General features: G+C 41.3%; 2 protein-coding genes across 3 annotated transcripts; one reads left to right on the forward strand and one right to left on the reverse strand.

Moving 5' to 3' along the window:
- The first annotated feature begins 19,713 nt into the window (after positions 1-19,713).
- LOC140865208 (large ribosomal subunit protein uL6-like) lies at positions 19,714-21,288 on the forward strand. The gene is made up of 3 exons (XM_073269771.1): positions 19,714-20,148; positions 20,643-20,765; positions 20,858-21,288. The coding sequence occupies exons 1-3, from the start codon at positions 19,774-19,776 to the stop codon at positions 20,942-20,944; spliced, it is 585 nt and encodes a 194-aa protein (XP_073125872.1). The 5' UTR covers positions 19,714-19,773; the 3' UTR covers positions 20,945-21,288.
- Positions 21,289-21,861: 573 nt separating this feature from the next.
- LOC140865306 (L-type lectin-domain containing receptor kinase VIII.1-like) lies at positions 21,862-24,234 on the reverse strand. 2 transcript variants are annotated; one of them, XM_073269902.1, is made up of 2 exons: positions 23,619-24,234; positions 21,862-23,372 (listed from the first exon to the last, which is right to left on the reverse strand). In XM_073269902.1, exons 1-2 carry the CDS (start codon positions 24,142-24,144, stop codon positions 22,162-22,164), a joined length of 1,737 nt encoding a protein of 578 aa, XP_073126003.1. In that variant the 5' UTR covers positions 24,145-24,234; the 3' UTR covers positions 21,862-22,161. The 2 variants fall into 2 exon arrangements, with proteins under 2 accessions (XP_073126003.1, XP_073126002.1); XM_073269901.1 differs by having other exon boundaries at positions 21,862-24,234.
- Between the last annotated feature and the right edge of the window lie 433 nt (positions 24,235-24,667).

A 24,667-nucleotide genomic window follows, 5' to 3' on the forward strand; every position in this document is an offset into this window, starting at 1 on the left:
CCCTGGGTACGTGGAATGACCCCGAGAAGGAGTTTGAGTAGGCTGTCTCTGAGACTGCTGCGGCTGCTGGCGCTGCTGCGAATACTGCTGCTGGAAAGGTGGCTGCTGGTACTGAAGTGGCTGAACAGATGCCTGAGAACCTCCGGAACCACTCGCTGCCCCAATCAGCATAGGACAATCTCTCTTCATGTGACCCTCTTGGCCACACTGGAAACACGCAGTGGTCGATCGACCACACTGCCCTGGCGGATGTCTGCGTCGGCACTGACAACAATGGTTCGGCCTTTGGCCACCAAAGTTATGCACTCCACCAGATCCAGAGGAAGAAGAAGTACCTCCTAGCTTCTTGAAAGACTGCCCCCTAGGGCCCAAAGCACTAGCACTCGCTGGCCTGGAAGAAGAAGAGTAAAGTCCCCTGTTCCTCCGAATACTATCCTCGGCCTGGCGACAACGGTCCACCAAATCCTCGTAAGTCCCATCGCCGCCCACAGCAACCATCCGATGAATATCAGGGTTCAACCCCTGAAGGAAGTGATCAAACTTCGCCATAGAACTATCAGCAATATGATGACAAAAGGGTAGCAGATCAAAGAACTTTTGCTGGTACTCCTCGATCATCATCGTCCCCTGTCGCAAACTCAACAACTCACTGGCTTTCGCCTGACGAAGAGCTGGAGGAAAATACAACCTCTGATAGGTAGTACGGAACTCAACCCACGTAGCTGCGCCTCTAGCTGCTATGAACGGTGCGGAAGTAAATCTCCACCACTTCCTCGCTCTGCCCTCAAGCATAAAGGCAAGAATCTCTATCCTATCCTCAGCCGTGCAACGGAACTCCTGGAAGCACTGTTCCATCCTCTCAAGCCAATCCTCCGCCTCTTCGGCTGACTCACCACCCGTCAAAGGCTTTGGGCTAACCTCCTTGAATCTGCGCATACTCACTCGCCTGCGCTCCTTGGGCTGTCCCCGACGTCTGCGATCATCCGGATCGCCCCAATGGCTGTCGTCTATGCTACCGTGGCTCTCGTCATAATCTGCCATCAGTTGCACAAGAACAGATAATTACTTAATCCTCTTTATGATATTCCCAGTGCAATGCGTCGCTCTGATACCAAAAATATAGTGACCCAACCCGAATCCACTACCTAATCAGAGTTATAGTAAAAGCGCACGCAATAAAAGCTTAAAGCATAAAGTGCAAATAAATTAAAGTACAACAAATCTAATCGGCAGAATACAACCGACGCTACCACAAGTGTATAAATACTGTTATACAACCAAATCAAAGGTTCAGGGTAAATAAATCCCTACCCTCTACAATCTTGCACTCCCCAAAGCTCAATCCTACTGAGAGCCGCCTGGACCGCCCAGCCTCAAACCTGCCCCGCCACAAGGTACGCAATACCCAAACACAGGGGCGTGAGCTTGAACGCTCAATACGAAGCAATGATATAAATACAAATATGCGCACACAGATGATTTAAAACTCAAGTGAAAATACTTGCTCATGGCACCGAGAATATTCAGTACCGGCTAGAGAGCTACTCTGCGGGGTACTCGTATATTCCATATCAGGGCTGAGCCAACCCCATCCTGACCCGAATCCAAAATAAGATACAAGTCCCATATGGAAACTGTCATACCTGACTCGAGTCCAAAATGAGATCATCGTTCCCTATAGAGACTGCCAATGACTCACATCTCTCCGGATGCAGTCATACGTAAAATCATGTATGTGCTAAGACGGTAAAACATGCTAAAACATGATAAAACATATAGAACATACTCATGCAACATATAAGCAAATATATCATGTCGGCTATCTCGGTCAGTACTTACGTACCTCTAACACTGCTGGTCAAACCTAGCTCCACTGACCTAGACTCCAAGCCTACTAGTCCAGTCTACTGCTACTACAATGCAAATATCCATGCATCAACAATTAAGCTCTAAAAGCCTTAATTAAGCTATTGCATACTCCTAAATATTTTTAGGATGCCAAAGCTATACCTGCATCCGTCGTTAGCCCTTTGCTGTCGATAGCCTCAAAACTAGGCCATAGCTCCGCGACGACGTCTAGATCACTAAGCCACTTCCGGATTCCCCGTAGGATGCCTAGATCTCCCTAGATCTGAGTTAGAAGGCTTAGGAATCAGAGAGAAGAGAGGAAATTGGTGCGAAAAAATGAATTCTCGGACCCTATATTTATAGGCAACGTTCGGAGCCTCCGAACCTGGTTCGAATCGTCCGAACTCGATCGGAACCTCCGATCACACCTTTGGAGCTTCCGATCGCTCAATATTACGTCAGCCATGATGTCACCTTGCTGATGTAAGCAATGACGTGTGTCCTGGCCCAGATCGGAGCTTCCGATCTCGCCGACGGAGCGTCCGATCTCGATCGCAGCCTTCGATCCTGGCACGGAGCTTCCGATCCACTTCAGATCGTCCGAACTCCTCTTCGGATCGTCCGATCCTACTGAAACAATTCAACTAATTCGAGTGTTCTGAATCCATTTCTGAAGTCCGTTATCCCAACAGGAACTTTTATCATGTTTTACTTAATCTAAACATGATCACGTGATTAATTACTTATTAATCACTAATTAGAAATGCGTGTTACTACAAGGTCCTAGCCCGACTATCTTTAGGGAGTGTGGTGATATCCTAGTAGGATACCCCGGGTGATACCCTACAACCCGGGTGGTCGGGACAGCGGAGCAGGTCCTAGCCCGACTATCTTTAGGGAGTACCCGGGTGGTCGGGACAGCGGAGCAGGTCCTAGCCCGACTATATTTAAGGAGTGTGGTGATATCCTAGTAGGATACCCTGGGTGATACCCTACAACCCGGGTGGTCGGGACAGCGGAGCAGGTCCTAGCCCGACTATCTTTAGGGAGTGTGGTGATATCCTAGTAGGATACCCCGGGTGGTCGGGACAGCGGAGCAGGTCCTAGCCCGACTATCTTTAGGAAGTGTGGTGATATCCTAGTAGGATACCCCAGGTGATACCCTACAACTCGGGTGGTCGGGACAGCGGAGCAGGTCCTAGCTCGACTATCTTTAGGGAGTACCCGGGTGGTCGGGACAGCGGAGCAGGTCCTAGCCCGACTATCTTTAGGGAGTGTGGTGATATCATAGTAGGATACCCCGGGTGGCTATACCCCCGGGTGATACCCTACAACCCGGGTGGTATCACCCTACAACCCGGGTGGTCGGGACAGTGGAGCAGGTCCTAGCCCGACTATCTTTAGGAAGTGTGGTGATATCCTAGTAGGATACCCCAGGTGATACCCTACAACCCGGGTGGTCGGGACAGCGGAGCAGGTCCTAACTCGACTATCTTTAGGGAGTACCCGGGTGGTCGAGACAGCGGAGCAGGTCCTAGCCCGACTATCTTTAGGGAGTGTGGTGATATCCTAGTAGGATACCCCGGGTGATACCCTACAACCTGGGTGGTCGGGATAGCGGAGCAGGTCCTAGCCCGACTATCTTTAGGGAGTGTGGATATCACCACACTCCCTAAAGATAGTCGGGCTAGGACCTTCTCCGCTGTCCCGACCACCCGGGTTGTAGGGTATCAGTCCCGACCACCCGGGTTGTAGGGTATCACCCGGGGTATCCTACTAGGATAAAAGATGTTTCCACTGTGGCCGTCCGAGGGTTTGTGCGATAAGACCATAGCACACCGGGGACCTCCTCCACCCAACTCTTACCAGCACCAAAGAGCCGGGTCTGCAGAGATTGGACGATGGTCCTGTTAGTTAATTCCGTTTGTCCATTGCTCTGCGGGTACGCTACGGAGGTGAACTCCTGCTTTATCTTCATCTCTGTGCACCAATCCTTCATTTTCTTTCCCTGGAATTGCCTTCCATTGTCCGAGACGAGCTTCTGGGGCAAGGCTCTACAGAGGCCATAGAACACTGTTCATCTTAAGTCGTATTATTCATGAAAATGCAAGCTCTCCTGTAAATTATGTTTCTGCCGGTTATATAAATAAAAAGTATGTTTGTATCTATTGTAAGCATAGAATTTAAGTCCAGGTGATCCGCCACCCTGGCACCCCCAAAAAACCCAGGTGATCTGCCACCCTGGTACTCAAAACGCCCGTGGTAATTCACGAGAAATATAAGTTCAGGTGATCCGCCACCCTGGCACCCCAAAAAACCCAGGTGATCTGCCACCCTGGTACTCAAAACCCCGTGGTAATTCACGAGCAATATAAGTCCAGGTGATCCGCCACCCTGGCACCCCAAAAAACCCAGGTGATCTGCCACCCTGGTACTCAAAACACCCGTGGTAATTCACGAGCAATATAAGTCCAGGTGATCCGCCACCCTGGCACCCCAAAAAACCCAGGTGATCTACCATCCTGGTACTCAAACGCCCGTGGTAATTCACGAGCAATATAAGTCCAGGTGATCTGCCACCCTGGCACCCCAAAAAACCCAGTTGATCTACCACCCTGGTACTCAAACGCCCGTGGTAATTCACGAGCAATATAAGTCCAGGTGATCCGCCACCTTGGCACCCCAAAAAACCCAGGTGATATGCCACCCTGGTATTCAAAACGCCCGTGGTAATTCACGAGCAATATAAGTACAGGTGATCCGCCACCCTGGCACCCCAAAAAACCCAGGTGATCTACCACCCTAGTACTCAAAAACCCATGGTAATTCATGAGCAATATAAGTCAAGATGATCCACTACCCAGGAACTCAAGAACTGATGATAGTTTTAGGCTAAAAGACAAAAGGTTTTCCAAAGCATTACAAGCCCATAAAAAAAGAGGAATGCAAAAGTAAAAATATTATAAAATAAAGAAAAGTCTGTCATTCCTTAAATAAAAGAGTGCTTACAAAAGGTAACTTACAAAAAGCATCTACTGGAAAAGAAAAATAAAAGCCTAAAGCCTAAGATCTAGGGCAAGGCTGCTCTCTCCCGAGGTTCCTCTCCCTCGCCCATTGACCCGAAGGGCAGAGAAGCAATGGCCTAGTTAAGATCAGGAACCCCCTCCTGAACTAGCCCGGACTCTTCATATTGCGCCGCACAAAGATCAAAGCCTTGTGTAAAAAATTCAAAAGACCTATCTATCACTATTTTCTCGAACTCTTTGGAAGACAGGAAAGACTCTTTCCAGTCAGCCTCAGAACTCGAGCGTTCCTCCAAGGCTTGAATAGTGTCCGAGGCCAGAGAATGATACAGATCCGCCTCTGTGCGGGCCATGGTCAGCTTATCCTGCATTTTCTCTGCAGAGAGTTGGAGTCTTTCCGTCCTTTTTTGAGCCATACCTTTTTCTTCTCGGGCCCGGCGTAGGTCTCCCGAAGTATCCTCTAGTTGGGACCGAAGGGATTGAATTTCCTTCGAGTAGCGGTCCTGGGCATCAGTTAGCTTTTACTTCAACTCCTCCTGCGCTTGAGTAGCCTCCGCCCGGGAGCTCTCTAAAGCAGAGCGCATCTCTGCTTCATGCATCTCCTGTATGCTGGCAGCTCATAGGCAGAGTTGGGCCATGTGCTCCTCGAAGGCATCAGTCTTTTCTCTTTCCCGGTTAAGGGTGGAGTTCGTCTCCTCTAGGGCGCTGGCCAGCATGCATAAACCCTGTAGAAAAGAATAAAAATAAAAACCAAAGGAAGAGAAGGGTGGTGATAGAGCATTAGACCTAGACTCACCATATAGGTATGAGAGATGACTTCCGAGAACTTGGAGGTAGTGTTGGAAAACTGTGTTCAGATCAATTAGAATTGATACCCGGTGCAGTGGAAGTTTAAAAATTTATTTTATTAATATGAAACGATTCCATATTTGGGTATCAAAACTTTTACGATTAAATTTGTGTAAGTAAAATAAATAATCACAATTAAATATTTTACCTTAAAATCTCGAAGTGAGATTATGGACACCAACAGAATTTAATCTGCTCTTGTTGTATATCCCCGGAACTGATGAACGAACGTTTCTTCAATCAGGTCCACGAATAGAAAACAAAACCCTCTGATTGACTGCACTATAAATCAATCAGAAGTTTGCGTAGAGAATAAACAGATATGATCTGTTAATCCAGATTGTAATTTTTCATAAAAATCACAAGCCGAATTTTCTCCGAAAGGGATAGAAGATTTCGAAAATCCTCTTGAAATATTTTGTAGTGTTTTTCGAAAATTCTAATAATTAATTGCATGCAATTTTCGAACACTGCACATATATTTATAGATAATTTCTAGTTATAATTGTATCAGGACTCTAACTCCTTAAAGCCCACAATCCATAACTTAAGCCCAACAAGTCAAGCCTGTTGTTGTAGAAATTAATATAAAATTCATCGTGACTCCGATTGATAAACTGATTTCACCATTGTGCACAGAAACCATTTCTGCATCTTTTAGAGTCAAGATAATTTTTCTGAATCCGAATTCAGTGATTTCCAAAAATGCCCATCCCTATGTCATTTTAGGAAATCCCACTCCCTTTAGTTAAGAAGTCCAACTTCTCTTTCATTAAATTTAACTCTTTAAATTTAACTCTACGGGGTTTTAGTAATCCATTACTTGTGTAACCCTCAATGGTTCAGGAATACAGCTAGCCGTGGGCTCACAACTCCTTGTGACTCGGAACAATAATTTTCGACTTACCCATCGAATCATGGTAAGAGCGCCTAACAACATCGCCCCATAATTCCTTAGGTATTACTGATAGTGCCTGCAAGAACCAGTAAATTTTGGTTAGCGTACAGTACGATCCCTTTATCCAAATATCCCGATCGAATCAACAACAATTGGTATATCGAGAGTCGTTCGAGATTCGATAACTATGCATAACATCTTGGAGATCTATTAGTGACATCGCATGTGTTACCATAACCCATTAACCTAAAACACATCATGTACTCTGGCCAGAGATTCTTCACACTAATATCTCCTCAGATCGCATAGGATATCCACACTCGCAAGTATGTGGTGAATCCTTAACAACAAAGCATCGACTCCTATATGTGTCGTAACTGTACCCAATCCCGACACCTGATGATCCCAATAGAGTCGGTAAACGAGTCAAAGTACAGTACTAGCATATAGAGTCTCAATGATGTTTCAAGTAATAAGGACTAATGGTGTACAACCAAAACCGCGGACTTTATCCACTCGATAAGTGATAATCACTTGGAAAGTCCGAATAGGGTAGTTCGATCATTCATCATATGAATATCCATTTGCATGCTTTGAACATCTCTATGTTCCATACCAATGAAACGTGGTACTCGGCATCGCAAATGCTAGTCTCAATCTCGAGCGATCCTTATCCTTATTTGCGGACGGCTCAATTGACTAGGAACATTTTAGAATATACAGTGACTATAAGATGTGTTTCATGATAGCCATCCCCATGTGCTACCACATCTTACATACACTATAGTATATTCAAGGTCTTTATCAAAACAACAATAGTATATCATAATATAACAATATGAAGAAAGATAAAGTCAATGCCATTATAAAAGTGTAAATTATATTAAACAAAAGATTGTTTTACATAGAGTCATAAAAGCCCTTAGCCACAAGTTGGCTAACAGGGCACCCACTCTTTCAATCTCCCACTTACCCTAAAGCCAACTAGTCATACTACGTAATCCCATTGCTTCGCGATGTTTGTCAAACAATGGTCCTGGCAAGGGCTTAGTAAGCAGATCAGCGATATTGTCTGTAGAGGCCACTCTCTCGACACTGATGTCTCCTCTTTCCACGATCTCCCGGATGATGTGGTATTTCCTCAGTACGTGTTTGGACTTCTGATGAGACCTTGGCTCCTTTGCCTGAGCAATGGCACCCGTGTTGTCGTAGTACACCGGGACTGGACCAACAGCTTCAGGAATTACACCCATAAACCATGAACAAATTCTTAGTCCTTCGCAAGTACTTAAGAATATCCTTCACGGCTTTCCAATGCATTTGACAGGGATTGGCTTGGTATCTGCTCGTGACGCTCAGAGCATAGGCCACATCCGGTCTGGTAGATATCATCCCATACATGATACTACCTATGGCTGACGCATATGGCACGTGTGTCATCTTTTCTATCTCTTCGTCAGTCTTGGGACACATAGACTTGGATAGAGAAACTCCATAACACATAGGTAGATGTCCTCTCTTGGACTCATCCATAGAAAACCTTTTCAATATGGTGTCGATGTAGGTTGATTGAGTGAGTCCTATCATTCTTTTAGATCTATCTCTATAGATCTGAATTCCTAGAATATAGGATGCCTCACCTAAATCCTTCATCGAGAATCTACCTGATAACCATATCTTTGTTGACTGCAACATCCCTACATCATTCTCCATGAGTATGATGTCATCAACATAAAGTACTAAGAATGTTACCGCATTCTTAACTACTTTCTTGTACACGCATGGTTCCTCCGGGTTCTTGATAAAACCAAAATCCTTTATCGTTTCATCAAATTTCTGGTTCCAACTTCTTGATACTTGTTTGAGGCCATAGATTGATCTCTGAAGCTTGCATACCTTATGCTCGCTTCCCATGGATGTGTATCCCTCAGGCTGCGTCATATAGATCTCTTCCTTAATGTTTCCATTAATAAATGCAATCTTTACATCCATTTGCCATATCTCATAGTCATACCATGCTGCTATGACAATAAGGATTCTTATGGACTTGAACATTGCGACTGGTGAAAAGGTTTCATCATAGTCAACTCCTTGTCTTTGAGTATAACCTTTTGCCACCAATCGTGCCTTGTAGGTCAATACCTTTCCATCAGGCCCAAGCTTTCTTTTGTAGATCCATTTGTACCCAATTGGAACAATTCCATCGGGAGGATCTACTAAAGACCAAACTTGGTTAGAATGCATCGAGTCTATTTCCGATTGCATAGCTTCAAGCCATAAATTCGAATCCGCATCAGAAATTGCTTCCTTGAAGTTTCTTGGATCACATCCAATGACGGGTTCACTTTGATCCCCTTCAAGAAGAAGACCATATCTAATAGGAGGCCTAGAAGTCCTCTCGGATCTCCTAGTAATAGGCGTGTCTTGTGATGATTCTTGAGGTGTAGGATCGCTATTTTGTATCTCGGGTTCTTCTCGAATTTCTTCGAGTTCCATCATCTTGCCTTTCTTATCTAATAAGAACTCCTTCTCCAAGAAGGTGGCATTCCTTGAAACAAACACTTTTGTTTCAGCAGGATGATAGAAATAATATCCGATTGAATTCTTCGGATACCCTACAAAATAACATAAAGTGGATCGACTATCCAATTTATCTCCCACTGTCTGCTTCACGTAAGCAGGACATCCCCAAATTCTAAAATACGAATACTTAGGAGCTTTGCCATTCCATAACTCGTATGGTGTTTTATTTACTGCTTTAGTGTGGACGTTGTTTAACAACAATACCGCCGTTTCAAGCGCGTAGCCCCAAAACGAAGGTGGGAGCTCAGTGAAGCTCATCATGGATCGAACCATGTCCAACAAAGTTCGATTGCAACGCTCCGAAACACCATTAAGCTGAGGTGTCATAGGAGGAGTCCACTGAGAGAGAATCCCATTCTCTTTTAGATAGTCCAAAAACTCGGTACTTAAGTATTCTCCACCTCGATCCGATCGAAGTGCCTTAATACTTTTACCTAGTTTGTTTTCTACTTCAGCCTTGAATTCTTTGAACTTTTCAAATGCTTCAGACTTATATTTCATTAAATATAAATACCCATACCTAGAATGATCATCAGTAAAGGCAATGAAGTAGGTGTTGCCACATTTAGTACCAATCCTAAATGGACCGCAAACATCTGTATGGATCAAATCCAACAGATTTTGACTACGCTCAGGTTTCCCTTTGAAAGGAGATTTAGTCATTTTTCCCTTTAGGCAGGACTCACAAGTAGGTAGAGATTTAATATCAGACATATCAAACATGCCCTCTCCCACTAGCTTGTTCATCCTCCTTGAGAAAATATGACCTAGCCTAGCATGCCAAAGGTTTGCCGGGTTTTGACTATCGTCCTTTCTTTTAATTGTTGTTACCGGTTTATCAACATAATTAATTGGAACGTCTTTTAATTTTAAGCTATATAGATCATTTTCAAGTTTTCCATTTCCAATCAAACATTCATTCTTGTAAATATTGCAAATCCCATTCACAAAATTGCAAGAAAAACCATCTCTATCAAGTATAGAAATAGATATAATGTTTTTGACCAAATCCGGAACATATAAAACATCTCTCAAAAATAACTTAAAATTGTTCTGCAAAACTAAATAAATGTCTCCTATAGCTTTGGCTTCGACTCTAGAACCATTCCCGAGCCTTAGCTGGGTCTCACCCATCCTTAGCTTACGACTTCTTGTCATCACCTGCAAATCATTGCAAATGTGAGATCCACATCCGGTATCCAATACCCAAGAAGAAGTATTAAGCGAAACATTTATTTCAATGTAAAACATACCCTTTGCAGTTCGCAACTGTTCGAGGTATTCCTTGCAGTTACGTTTCCAATGACCGGGTTTCTTGCAGTAATGGCAAACGTTTTCATCTTTTATCTCAATTGAAGCCTTGGCCTTTCCCTTCTTATTTGGTACAATCTTCTTGGGCGGGGCAGAATGTTTCTTACCCTTTTTACTTGGTCCTTTCTTAGAGTTAGAAGAGGAGCCAACCAAGAGTACCGGTTTATCCTTCTTTAGTGTGGCTTCATATGTGACAAGCATATTGACCATCTTTTCAAGGGTGGCCTCTATCTTGTTCATATTGAAGTTCATCACAAAACCGTCAAACGATGAAGAAAGTGATAGAAGCAACAAGTCCGCGCTAAGTTCATGCTCCAAAGTCAAGTCGAGTGTTACCAACTTTTCAATGAGCCCAATCATGCGCACCCCATGCTCACGGACCGAAGTCCCATCTCGTATACGGCTCGTCATGAGCTCTCTGACGGTGGCATACCTCTCCGATCTTGATTGAGCTCCAAAGAGTTCCTTGAGGTTCTTGTGAATGTCAGCAGCATTTACGGCATCCTCGAATCTCCTTTGAAGATCATCAGACATCGAAGCCTGCATGTAGCATTTGGCCTTGATATCATGGTCCCACCATAAATCAAGTTTGGCCAACTCTTCCGGACTTGTATTAGCCGAGGCTTCCTTCGGAGGCGGCTTCTCTAACACGTAGAAAGCTTTTTCCGAAGTAAGAATAATTTTCAACTTACGGAACCATTCCATATAGTTTGCGCCAGTCAATTTGTTTTGTTCGAGAATTGAAAACAGTGGATTGCGAGAAGTCATTGTAATATAATACTGAAGAGGAAACAGACAATAATCAGTGATTTGTTTAATTAATTTACTAAGACATAAAATATGGCAAAATTTAATTTTATGAATTACACTCCCACTATTTTAACGATTTCACTACCATCTAGTGAAAACGGGAAACTGTTTTCCTTAGTGAGAACATGGAGTCCAATTGACAAATCATGATCCCGAATAATATCAGCCAACCATAATTTTCAAAAGGTAGAGCCCAATTACTTCCAAAGTAACCCCCATGTTTTTACCTCATGTCCAATAAGGGCCCAATAATATGACGCCGTTTATTGTGACATGTCAAGATAACCCATCAATATTAAGTTGTGATGGACGATCGCCATGTGGATCCCCAATAATATGAGCCAATCCCGTGGGAGTTCCACCCAACTTACAACATGTGTCGATCCAATGTACAGCTTTCCGACGAACGGGCCCCCCCCAATAATATGAGCCGGACCGTATCCGCGGGTAGCATCTCATACATTGATCGTTGATGGAAGGTAGGAATATTTAAACAATATTTAAATTTCCTTTTATTAATCTTGATATCAATTTTAAATCATATTTAAAATGAGGGATTTTTAATTTTGAAAATTTGTCTCATCATGCAATTTATGTATGCTTGCGGGATTCATAAAATTTTGTCTAAACATGCATACATCAATAATATCATATATTATTTAAGGATGATCGATCCCATTAACTAATCGACCCGTGGTTGCCAATCACGAGTCTAAGTCCAATCCTAGGTGATATGCAAGTATGCAATGCAATCCTATTACATTGAGCCTCCAATTTACATTTCTTCGGTCTTCATTGTCTGCTGAGCCCACCTTTTCTTCAAAACATTATCTCCCACTAAGTCTAATAAATTTATAATAAATTTCGATGACAAATATGGGATACATTTTGGGGTTGGGAACGGGCCATAAATCAGGTCCACTTTTATTACATATGACAATCATATTTGGGCTATAAACCAAGCCCATTAATAAACAACAAAAACAATAAGACAAATGTAAATCACCTAACATACACCTAAAATATTGGTCATGGCAATCGATAATCATTTTATCCAATAATTAATTCAATAATTAAAATAATTGGATAAACATGCAATGCCATCATAATTAAAAGATAAAATCATATTTTATCTTATCCATCCATAAGATCATATCTTATCATCAATTGTACCAAAATAATTAATTTTATAAAATCTAATTTAACGGATAAAATTTATAAATTTTCCAAAAATTCAAATTTATCCAAAAATCAATTTTAAAAATTTCGGATTCGAACAATTCGATCCGATGCCTCGTGATCTAATCAAAAACAATTTTCGATCGGATCAAACACTAGAATTTCAAAAATTCAAAATTTTTTTAAAAAATAAAATTTTAATTTTTCGGGCTGCCCGGGACAATCCCGGGCAGCCCGTGCCCCGACCGGGGCTCGGGCTGGGCAGCGCCGTGCTCTGCCCCGGGCAGCGATCCGATCGCTGCCCGTGTTTTGCCCGTCAAAATTTTGATTTTAAAAAATTTGTTTTGTTTCAAAAACCAAGGCTTAAAAATTTTGTACAATCGATTAATTTAATCGTTTGATCTGAGCAACCTGGCTCTGATACCACTGTTGGAAAACTGTGTTCAGATCAATTAGAATTGATACCCGGTGCAGCAAAAGTTTAAAAATTTATTTTATTAATATGGAACGATTCCATATCTGGGTATCAAAACTTTTACGATTAAATTTGTGTAAGTAAAATAAATAATCACAATTAAATATTTTACCTTAAAATCTCGAAGCGAGATTATGGACACCAACAAAATTTAATCTGCTCTTGTTGTATATCCCCGAAACTGATGAACGAACGTTTTTTCAATCAGGTCCACGAATAAAAAACAAAACCCTCTGATTGACTGCACTATAAATCAATCAGAAGTTTGCGTAGAGAATAAACAGATATGATCTGTTAATCCAGATTGTAATTTTTCATAAAAATCACAAGCCGAATTTTCTCCGAAAGGGACAGAAGATTTCGAAAATCCTCTTGAAATATTTTGTAGTGTTTTTCGAAAATTCTAATAATTAATTGCATGCAATTTTAGAACACTGCACATATATTTATAGATAATTTCTAGTTATAATTGTATCAGGGCTCTAACTCCTTAAAGCCCACAATCCATAACTTAAGCCCAACAAGCCAAGCCTGTTGTTGTAGAAATTAATATAAAATTCATCGTGACTCCGATTGATAAACTGATTTCACCAATGTGCACAGAAACCATTTCTGCATCTTTTAGAGTCAAGATAATTTTTCTGAATCCGAATTCAGTGATTTCCAAAAATGCTCATCCCTATGTCATTTTAGAAAATCCCACTCCCTTTAATTAAGAAGTCCAACTACTCTTTCATTAAATTTAACTCTTTAAATTTAACTATCTCTACAGGGTTTTAGTAATCCATTACTTGTGTAACCCTCAATGGTTCAGGAATACAGCTAGCCGTGGGCTCACAACTCCTTGTGACTCAAAACAACAATTTCCGACTTACCCATCGAATCATGGTAAGAGCGCTTAGCAACATCGCCCCATAATTTCCTAGGTATTACTGATAGTGCCTGCAAGAACTAGTAGATTTTGGTTAGCGTACAGTACGGTCCCTTCATCCAAATATCCCGATCGAATCAACAACCATTGGTATATCGAGAGTCGTTCGAGATTCGATAACTATGCATAACATCTTGGAGATCTATTAGTGACATCGCATGTGTTACTAGGATAACCCATTAACCTAAAACACATCATGTACTCTGGCCAGAGATTCGTCATACTAATATCTCCTCAGATCGCATAGGATATCCACACTCGCAAGTATGTGGTGAATCCTTGACAACAAAGCATCGACTCCTATATGTGTCGTAACTGTACCCAATCCCGACACCTGATGACCCCAATAGAGTCGGTAAACGAGTCAAAGTATAGTACTAGCATATAGAGTCTCAATGATGTTTCAAGTAATAAGGACTAATGGTGTACAACCAAAACCGCGGACTTTATCCACTCGATAAGTGATAACCACTTGGAAAGTCCGAATAGGGTAGTTCGATCATTCATCATATGAATATCCATTTGCATGCTTTGAACATCTCTATGTTCCATACCAATGAAACGTGGTACTCGGCATCGCAAATGCTAGTCTCAATCTCGAGCGATCCTTATCCTTATTTGCGGACGGCTCAATTGACTAGGAATAGTTTAGAATATATAGTGACTATATGATGTGTTTCATGATAGTCATCCCCATGTGCTACCACATCTTACATACACTATAGTATATTCAAGGTCTTTATCAAAACAACAATAGTATATCATAATATAACAATATGAAGAAAAATAAAGTCAATGCCATTATAAAAGTGTAAATTATATTAAACAAAAGATTGTTTTACATAGAGTCATAAAAGCCCTTAGCCACAAGTTGGCTAACCGGGTACCCACTCTTTCAGGTAGCACCCCTCACCGACAGGGACGTTCGTTCATCGAAGGAAAGCAAACTTTGGACCGCAGCAGCCTTGGAGGAGGTGGTCCCTGTCAGAAATTGGGGAAATCGAGAGTTCCAGGTAGAAGGCTCTATTCGGTTTCCCCAAGCACAGCCCAAGTGCTCCATACTGGTCGATTGGGTATCCCAATTCGTTACCAGGGGCCTGTCTTGCTTGGCTGGGAGAGTTAGAGAGAAAGAGCCGGGGGCGACAGCGTCTTCTGCATCACTTAGAATTATCATATCTGGCTCTCGGGTAGCTTTCCTCTTGCGCTGGGATAGGGGTATCTCGTCCTCCAAGTCCTCTGCGGACAAAGACAGCTGCGAGTGGGATTCCAACTGGGGAGAAGTCAATCCCATAGCTCGGCCTTCTGAGACTCCCTTGGCCATAAGAAGAGGCAGAGCAGCGGGAAGGGTGGTTTGGACCGGGAGAAGGGTTGGAGGGATCGGCAGACGCTGGGGGCCGGAGAGGATAGCGTGGCTCTCCTCTTCTTCCCTGGCTTTTTTCCTCCTTTCAACCAAGGCCTGAGTTTTCTCTTTAGCGGCTTGCCTCTCCGCAGCCCGGCGAGCAAACTCCTCCCTCATCATATCGGACGAATCTGCAGCAAAAGAAGCATATCAATATCAATATATCTAGAAAGGGATCAAAACAAATAGGAGTAGGTGAATCACAAGTTACCAGGTTGAGCTCCCGGGGCACCGTATGTGTCGATCACCTGGTTAAGGAGATCTTCCACCCAGGTACTCAACCCGTAAGCTATCATATTCTCGTTTGTTAAAAGGATAGGAGAAGAAAAGTTTTTATTGCCAACTAAGGCCAGGCTGCGAACATAAGGCTCCTCGACTTTATAATGGTCAGGGAGCTCAGGTTGCGAGGGGAGACTGGACAAGAACCCGGTCCTAAAAGTAAAAGGGGCCGGGGGACGGATGAAAAAATACCTTTCTTTCCATCCCTTCAAAGAAGAGGGGATGTCAGAAAGAATGCGGGTGTTCAGCCAGGCAGCTAGGGAAAAGGCCCCTTCGTTAAATCAACAGGTAAAAAAATAGTGAAGCACGAGAGGGGTGATAGCTAAATTGTGCATTTTAAAAAGAATGTAAGTGGAGGCCATAATTCGGAAAGAGTTTGGGTGGAACTGGTTGACAGGAACTCTAAATAAATCGGCAACTGCCAGGTAGAAGAGAGGAATAGGAAATCGAAGACCACTGCGGATTTGGTCTCGAAAGAAGGTATAACAACCTGCGGAGGGGTGTCGGGGGTGCTCCCTGGTAAAGGGCGAAATAAAGAATACGACAAAGGGATTTCCCCTGAGCCACGCAGTTCCTCCGCAGCACCTTGGGATAAGGTGCTGGGAAGATAGGTATACCAACCTAGGGCTGAAGGGGCAGATGCGAGGGGTGTAGGGTTCTTCACTTTCTTTTTTCCTTTTCCCTTCACGTGGGAAGACAAAACCGCGGAAGTTTTAGGACGAGAGGTTTTTCTAGAAAAACGGGGCCGGGAAGGAAGAGCAAAGGCGGAGCGAGCATCGCTCGAGCTACCGCTTGGCACTTCATCTCTGGGCGAGCCTTTGGCATTCGCCCCAGAGGTGAAAGATGTACCGGTAGACATAAGGGAAGGAGGAACTTACAGGTTAAAGAGAAAATAAGAGAGTGCAAAGGAACGAGTGATGGAAGCAGGAGAAAGGCGCAGGAAACCAGAGGACAATCGTGCAAGGAGGAAGACGGTGAGTAAAAGAAGGAAGGGTCACGTGGATTAAATACTTGAAAAGGCCAAAGCAATCTGAGCAGTGTATTTTGAATTGAACGACACAGATACTCAAAGCGTGCTCCAGAAGCTGAAGCGACCTCTGACAGAATCTTTGACATACGCAGTACGAAGCGGTTAGGGCTGACGTAAGGCTAGTGTCACCACCCGGGGGGTTTCGGATACCGGGGTGATATCCTAGTAGGATATCCTGGGTGGCTATACCCCCGGGTGATACCCGACAACTCGGGTGGTCGGGAGAGTGGAGCAGGTCCTAGCCCGACTATCTTTAGGGAGTGTGGTGATATCCTAGTAGGATATCCCGGGTGGCTATACCCCCGGGTGATACCCTACAACCCGGGTGGTCGGGACAGAGGAGCAGGTCCTAGCCCGATTATCTTTAAGGAGTGTGGTGATATCCTAGTAGGATACCCTGGGTGATACCCTACAACCCGGGTGGTCGGAACAGCGGAGCAGGTCCTAGACCGACTATCTTTAGGGAGTGTGGTGATATCCTAGTAGGATACCCCGGGTGGCTATACCCCCGGGTGCCAGGAGTATCTCGGATGATGATATAACCCAGGGAGTCTAAGCACTCGGGAGACCCCGAGAGCTCTGGGGAGAACCCGAGTAAGAGCAAAAGAAAGCAAAGCTGGGGGGGGGGGGGGGGGGGGGGGGGGGGGGGGGGGGGGGGGGGGGGGGGGGGAACAGCCACGTCTGCTTAGAGTGTGTCAGGATCAAATCCCCGACCAAATTATTATGGACCATGCTCCATAGGAGTGGGCTCTTTCTTTAAACTATGGGATGTCTAAATCACGTTCCATCACCCTAAAAGCCGTCAGTTAGCCCATATCCAATAATCATTGAAGGCCCAAGCGGGCCATTATAAAAGCTAAGGGAGGGTTGGATAACAAAAAGGGGACTCACTCTCTCAAATATATTCACCTATCTTTTTCGCCTGGGAATTTACTCGCCCCCGCGTAGTCATTTTATGATAATCGCATCATATATAGTATACTGTACAAACTTATATAAATGCATAGAAAAGCTTTGAAAAATAATGCAGAAAATTAAAGGTGTCGGGTAAATGTACATTTGGTTAATAGTTAGTTATTGAAAAAGGAGAACATGATGTAAGAGTGACAGCAAGTATAGTGGGGAGGGGTTTTGGAGTAGAAAGGAAGCCATTTCAGATTCATTATCATCATTATTATTATTTAAATTTTTGGGTGTAATTGGGTTTCAAACTCAACATCTTCTTTTTAAATTTAAAACATTCATATCAAATGAAGTAAATTTATCAACCCTTAAATTATTTAAGTGTAACATTAACCATTTCTTATCTTATTATAAAAACGGAGAAACTATATTTTTGGACCCTAATGAACTAATATTTTTTAGTTAAAAATAATTCTCTCACGGTTATCGTGTACATATGTCATTTCGATGACTCATGATCAGGAATTTTTATCCATCCATCATATGAAGAGATCGGCAAATGGTGCAACCAACTTGTTAGCGGGTTTTTTTTATATTTAATTTAAAAAAAAATTTAATTTCAAAAATAAGTTGAATTAAAAACGGTTGCACATATACCCAAAACGCCACTATTAATAGCGAACGCTGGAAATTTAAATTCCAGCGTCCGCTACTCAGTATCCGCTCCTCAATGCAGCGGACGCTGCTTAATAATGCATGGGGACTCCCATTTTCGGAGTCCCCATGTGCATTTCTTTTCTTTTTTTTTTAAAAAAAATAAATTATGAAATTAATAATATTTTATAAATTATTATTTCTTTAATATTAATATGAAATCTAAACTTTAATTTTAATGTTCGAATACTCTCAAAAAAAAAATATTTTTTGAATTTGTTAATCATGTTGAAAAGTTTTTTAAAAAAACAAAACAAAAAATTTACGGTTAAAAAAATTAGATTGATTAAATAAATTTATTTTCATAAGATATATTTATAAAACATTAGTTAACCTAAATAATATATTTTCAATAAATTTATTTAATATTATATTTTTAAATTTAAATTTTATTTTTGACTTAAATTTTAGTTAGCATATTCATATATTTTTATAAATATTTTTATAAAAATATTTCTCAATTATATAATTATTTTTTTCAAAAAAAGAAGACCAGGATATATATTCGAATTAACTCTCGAGGTTTATTAATAAAACTGAAAGACCTCCATAAATCCAAATAAATTAAAATAGAGAGTTAATTCGAATATATATCCGAGTCTTCTTTTTTTTTTTTTTTAAAAATAATTATATAATTAATAAATATTTTTATAAAAATATTTATAAAAATATATGACTATGCTAACTAAAATTTAAGTTAAAAATAAAACTTAAATTTAAAAATATAATATTAAATAAATTTATTGAAAATATATTATTTAGGTTAACTAATGTTTTATAAATATATCTTATGGAAATAAATTTATTTAATCAATCTAATTTTTTTAACTGTAAATTTTTTGTTTTGTTTTTTTAAAAACTTTTCAACATGGTTAACAAATTAAAAAATTATTTTTTTAGAGTATTCGAACATTAAAATTAAAGTTTAGATTTCATATTAATACTAAAGAAATAATAATTTATAAAATATTATTAATTTCATAATTTATTTAAAAAACAAAAAAAAAAAAAAGAAAAAGAAATGCACATGGGGACTCCCATTGTTGGGAGTCCATGCATTATGCAGCGTCCGTTGCATTGAATAGCGGACGCTGCCTATGTTTTCAGCGTCCGCTAATAACAGTGGCGTTTTCAATTTAATTTATTTTTTAAAGTAATTTTTTTTTAAAAATTAAATATAAAAAAACCCCTTGTTAACCCGAAACACGCTTAAGTTTAATCTTAATTCTGTTTGGTTTCATGGTGGTTTTCCACCTTGGTTATTAGAAATTGTAAAACTTAATGTAATTTCTACTTAGTAATGGTAATGTTTTCATGTTCAAAAAAAAAATGTCATATGAGATAGGCTCTTTTTTTTTTTGGTTAAATGTTTGAGTGAGCTTTTGGTGAGGTTTAGCCTTGATATCTTATATATTAAAATAAATAAAGCCCAATATATAGAACAAAAAACAAGGCCTAATGAAGAATATTAATATGATTGGCCCAAGAAATGTGACACATAAACGAAGGCAGCTAGGGTTTCTGGTGTGGTTGAGGCGAAGATGAAGACCATTCTGTCGTCGGACGCCATGGATATTCCGGAGGGCGTGAAGATCAAGGTGAAGGCTAAATTGATCGAGGTTGAAGGCCCGAGGGGGAAGCTCTCCAGAAATTTCAAGCATTTGAACCTCGATTTTCAGCTCATCACCGATGAAGCCACCGGAAAGAAGAAGCTCAAGATCGATGCTTGGTTTGGATCGCGGAAAACTTCCGCCGCCATCCGCACCGCCCTCAGCCATGTCTCCAATTTGATCAAGGGAGTCACTCTTGGCTACCGATACAAGATGCGTTTCGTCTACGCCCATTTTCCCATCAACGCATCCATTACCAACACCGGAAAGTCTATTGAGATCCGTAACTTCCTTGGGGAGAAGAAGGTGCGTCTTTTCCTGAGTTTTTCGATTTGATGTTTTTGTTGAAATTTTTTTACTGGGTTCGGTTTATTATTATATTTTTTTGCGCATCCGAATGTGTAACTTCATTGTGTTTATATCAACTTGTTGTAAGTAAAAGTCTTTTTGATGATGATTAAATGCTCAAATATGTTATTTAGGAATCTCGGACTTTATTTGCTTATCATGCTGTTGTTTTCCCTTTCTTGGTTTCGGTATCAGCAATTTTGGAACTTGATGCTGGAGGGGATGCCACTATCACCTGCGTAAAGAAAAAAATATCTTGCGAAAAATTTAATCAAAGAGCCAGTATGCTAAGATGTCTGCAGTTGGGTTTAATCGAATATATGTAATTTCCATATTTGGACTTGGTTTTATACAAGTCGCTGATAGAAACTTAGTTGAATCCCCCGTTTAACTAGGTGAAATATATAAATGTAAGCCAATGGTTGCATTATACTTTTAATTGTTCTCACCAGGTGAGAAAGGTTGATATGCTCGAAGGAGTTTCAATTGTGCGGTCTGAGAAGGTCAAGGACGAATTAGTTTTGGATGGCAATGACATTGAGCTTGTTTCTCGGTCTGCTGCCTTGATAAATCAGGTATACAATCCCTCAGTGAATTTTATTTTGTGTTTCAAGTTACTTGTGTGTGTTATTCATTATGGCTTGCACCCTCTTACGTATCTGGACAGAAATGCCATGTGAAGAATAAGGATATCCGAAAATTCCTTGATGGTATCTATGTTAGTGAGAAGGGAGCTATTGCTGAGGAAGAATGAATAGCTAAATGTTTGGTTGCTAGCTCCCTATTTTGAATGCCTTGTTCTATCGGTTTAATCAAGTTTATTTGGGACCCTTCTTCGACAATTTTGAAGACGGATTTAGAACTTCTCAATTGATATGATTGCCGAGTGGCTTCCTTGGTTTGCCCCTCCATTAATCATCCTTTGAAGTCAGAATCGACTATGTTTTTGTTCTTTTTTAAATCTTGGTACTTAGTCATCATAAATGTGAAACTTGGTGTTTGTACGCCGTAGTTGGATATTCTTGCAATCTTGCCGCAGTTTTTGTAAGACACCATCTGTTTTCGTGGCAATGACACCTTCGTGAAATTGATAATTAATTCCCTTGAGCGTATATCAAGTTACGGTATATTCTAATAATCATCTCTCTTATTTTTAAAGTCAACATTATTAGATCTCTCACTTTGAAATGCTATTAGATTAAAAAAAAGGGTCGCAGATTCCTATTTCAAAAAGTTATACTACTTTTTCAGTAGCATATTCGAGCATATGTCGTGATCTTGCATGTTCACTTGATGAGTTTAGGTTGAGAATGAATTTGGGTACATGCATTTTTTTTTAATGAGAAGTGAAGTATCCCATCTCTTCTTCTTAAAGAGTACATTTTTTTAAAATAAATTAATTGTTTGGATAGCAAAAAGATGGTTGCATGGTGCTTTAATTTTCATGAAACATATAAAAGGAATTTAACAATGTTATTTGAACTGCGAATTTATAATCTTCGGGTCAACCCAACACTGACTTGAGATTTTTGAACTTATTATCGAAAAACCTTCTATCATTCTGTAGAATATAGTCTAATGAAGATTGTCAAATTGTGATCTTTATTATTAAACTTTCAATGTCGGACTTGGACCACCTTTTCTTTCTATATACAAAATTTCTTCACACACACAGCATACAATATCATCAATACACGAATATTCCAATTTGTTGGTGTTAAATGAAAAGGAATAGAAATTTCTTGTCACGGCAAGGTTTTTGTCACAAATTACGTACACTAATTTTACACATCCTTCCTAAAAAAAAATAATAATAATAAAAAAATTTACGCATCCATATGTCACTATGTAGTGGGCTCCAAATAATTGAATAGCTTCGTTGTGTGGTCAATTGCGTATGAAACAACTTCACATCGCCAACCAACATTTCACCACATGCATTCGATCAATCATACAAATGGTCCCAATCCATCATTTGAAAGAAGCACAAGAGTAGCCACTGCATAACCCAGTGGCACTGCTATATGGGAACAAAGATACCGGTCGACTCGAAGGCAACTCGGGTACCGGTCTCTCAACGTTCAAGTAGTCCACAACTTGCTCCATGCTTGGCCTCCCTTTATTGTCATTGAGTGTACACATCAACCCTACTTCCAAAACCCGAATAGCTTGGTCCGCGTTCACCGCCGAGCCCATTCTCTTATCCACCAACTTCGCCTTTTCGCCGCTTTCGTGCATGGCCCACGCCAGGTCCAGCAAGCCCACCTTCCCAGGGTCAGACCTCCTGCCCCTGCCCGACACCACTTCCAACATGAGCACTCCAAACTCAAAGACGTCGACTTTCTGGCTCACTAATGCCTCGAACTGGGCCGACTCAGTCGAAGACAGCACAAATCCATAATCCCCAACCACTGCTCTGAAGCTGACATCAACTAGTACACTGCTGGTTTTCACATTCTTGTGAGCTAATTCCTTGGAATGAACATAGCTGAGCGCTTCTGCGACATCCTTGATAACCTTAAACCGCCGTGTCCACGGCAATTCTCCGAATCCAAATAGCCACTTATCCAGACTGCCGTTTGGTATGAAATCATACACAATAATCGTCTCTTGACGATCGAAGCACCAACCTCTTATAGAAACTAAATTCGGGTGCCGAATTTTGGCCATCTCCTTAACTTCCTTGCGCATTCTTCGCCTTTCTGATGCGCTAGAGCTGAAGAAGTGATCGGAATATCTCTTCACCGCCACTTTACAGCCGTTTGAAAAGGTTCCTTTATATGTGACACTCCGACTGTCGCCTCCCAAAACCTGCAACTGACCAAAGCCCTGTGTAATGGAAGAAATCTCAGAAAAAGTGAATTTTCGGGCCCTATTCGGAGGCATCGGGCTCCCCACGTTTAGCTCAGCAGCCACGACCATCTCATCGGAGCTCTTTTCCCTTCTTCCTATCATGAGAAGACTGATCATGATTGCCAGCACAAGTACAGCTACAGCTAAGAAAATCAAGAAGATGCTCGGTGTTTTGCGATGAGCATTTCCAGTACTATTCCCTTCGTTTTCCATGCGAATCTTACTGTCGCACGTTTCAGTGGATGTAACCCGAAGAAAAGCCCGACTTACCGACGTGAAATTCCAAGAGCATACGCTGTAAACTTGAGTGAGATTGTTTCCAGTCGAAGCTGCAGAGAAGCCAACAAACATGTACTCATTCAAATAAGGTGAAAGATCAAGATCACCAGAATAGATTTGTGTGGTAGGTTCGGTTCCATCAGGCCCGAGAAAAATGTGGATGGATTTCTCAGTTCCATCATAAACAATCCAGGCCCGATAAACCGAACCATCATCGAGATGAACCCCGAAATCCATAGCATTCACGGCTATGGTGGAAACCATGCTGCCCATGTTGACACCAACATGGACTTTACCTTTTGAGTGACCCAATTCAGGTTTCACGCGAGCATCTAATACCACAGCGACTGCTTTGTATTCGTCATCGCACCCATCGTCTTGCGTCCCGATCCAAGGGTCATGCCTGCCTATTGTGAATTCATCCGATGCCACGATAAAGCTCAGCCCACCTGAATTCGAGCCTGAAACGTTTGATGGACCGTAAAACTGGAAGGAAAATGTGGTTTGAAAGGAAGCTGGTGCTTGAGTGGTCGGGTCGAACAGGCGGACCGGGGAAGAGTAAATCGCTCTTCCTGCCGAATATGGAAGAGTGTATTCAGGGATTTGGATGCAGCCCTTTTGAGTTGAGAGTGCTGCACTTCCCAAGAGAGTGATATCTTGATTGACAGTGGGATTATTTGGGTCGAAATCTTGGAAAAATAGGTTCTTGGTGACGTTGAGTTGAGGGCTGGAGATGGTTTTCTTGCTGGATGATTCGGCGGAGGTGGCGTACGAGGTTGTGAGGAGGAAGAACAGTAGGAGATGGGCTGAAGTGGAGGCCATAGTTGACAGCACAGTGGTGAAGAAATAAAGTTACACAATTAGTGATTTGTATTCTTGTCGTGGGGGTTTGAGTTTAAGGCGGTTGGGGAAGTCGAGCCCATCCATTTCCATCGTTTTGGTGAATATGTTAGATTTTTTATTTGCATTTCCCCACACACACACACACACACACACTGACACAACTCAATAATTGAATATACAAGGTAGTTTCAGTTTCGAACATGTAAAGGGATACGATCTATTCTGTATCTAAATGAAAAGTAATATTTATATTTTATAATATAAAAAATAATATTTTTTTCGAATCAAATATCCATTCATAAAATTGATTTATAAAATAATCTCATAAGAATTTTTGTGTTTACTTTCGTGAAGAAGCGGGGCGGAAACATTTGAGTGATAATAATTTAGGGGTGTGCATAATAGTAAAAACTGAAAAAATCGAAAATCCAAATCGAAAACTAAATCGAACCATAATCCGGATTTATTATTTTGGTTTTATAACTTAAAACCGAAATTATTA

This window comes from Henckelia pumila, chromosome 4 (assembly GCF_033568475.1).
Source record: "Henckelia pumila isolate YLH828 chromosome 4, ASM3356847v2, whole genome shotgun sequence".
In the NCBI taxonomy this organism is placed as follows: Eukaryota; Viridiplantae; Streptophyta; class Magnoliopsida; order Lamiales; family Gesneriaceae; genus Henckelia; species Henckelia pumila.

Excerpts from the sequence above, each read along its gene's own strand:
- LOC140865208 (XM_073269771.1), top strand. The coding sequence starts at position 19,774 with ATGAAGACCATTCTGTCGTCGGACGCCATGGATATTCCGGAGGGCGTG. Across the intron at positions 20,149-20,642 it reads ACTTCCTTGGGGAGAAGAAG|GTGAGAAAGGTTGATATGCT; the intron begins GTGCGTCTTTTC and ends TGTTCTCACCAG. Across the intron at positions 20,766-20,857 it reads CTGCTGCCTTGATAAATCAG|AAATGCCATGTGAAGAATAA; the intron begins GTATACAATCCC and ends GTATCTGGACAG.
- LOC140865306 (XM_073269901.1), bottom strand. The coding sequence starts at position 24,144 with ATGGCCTCCACTTCAGCCCATCTCCTACTGTTCTTCCTCCTCACAACC.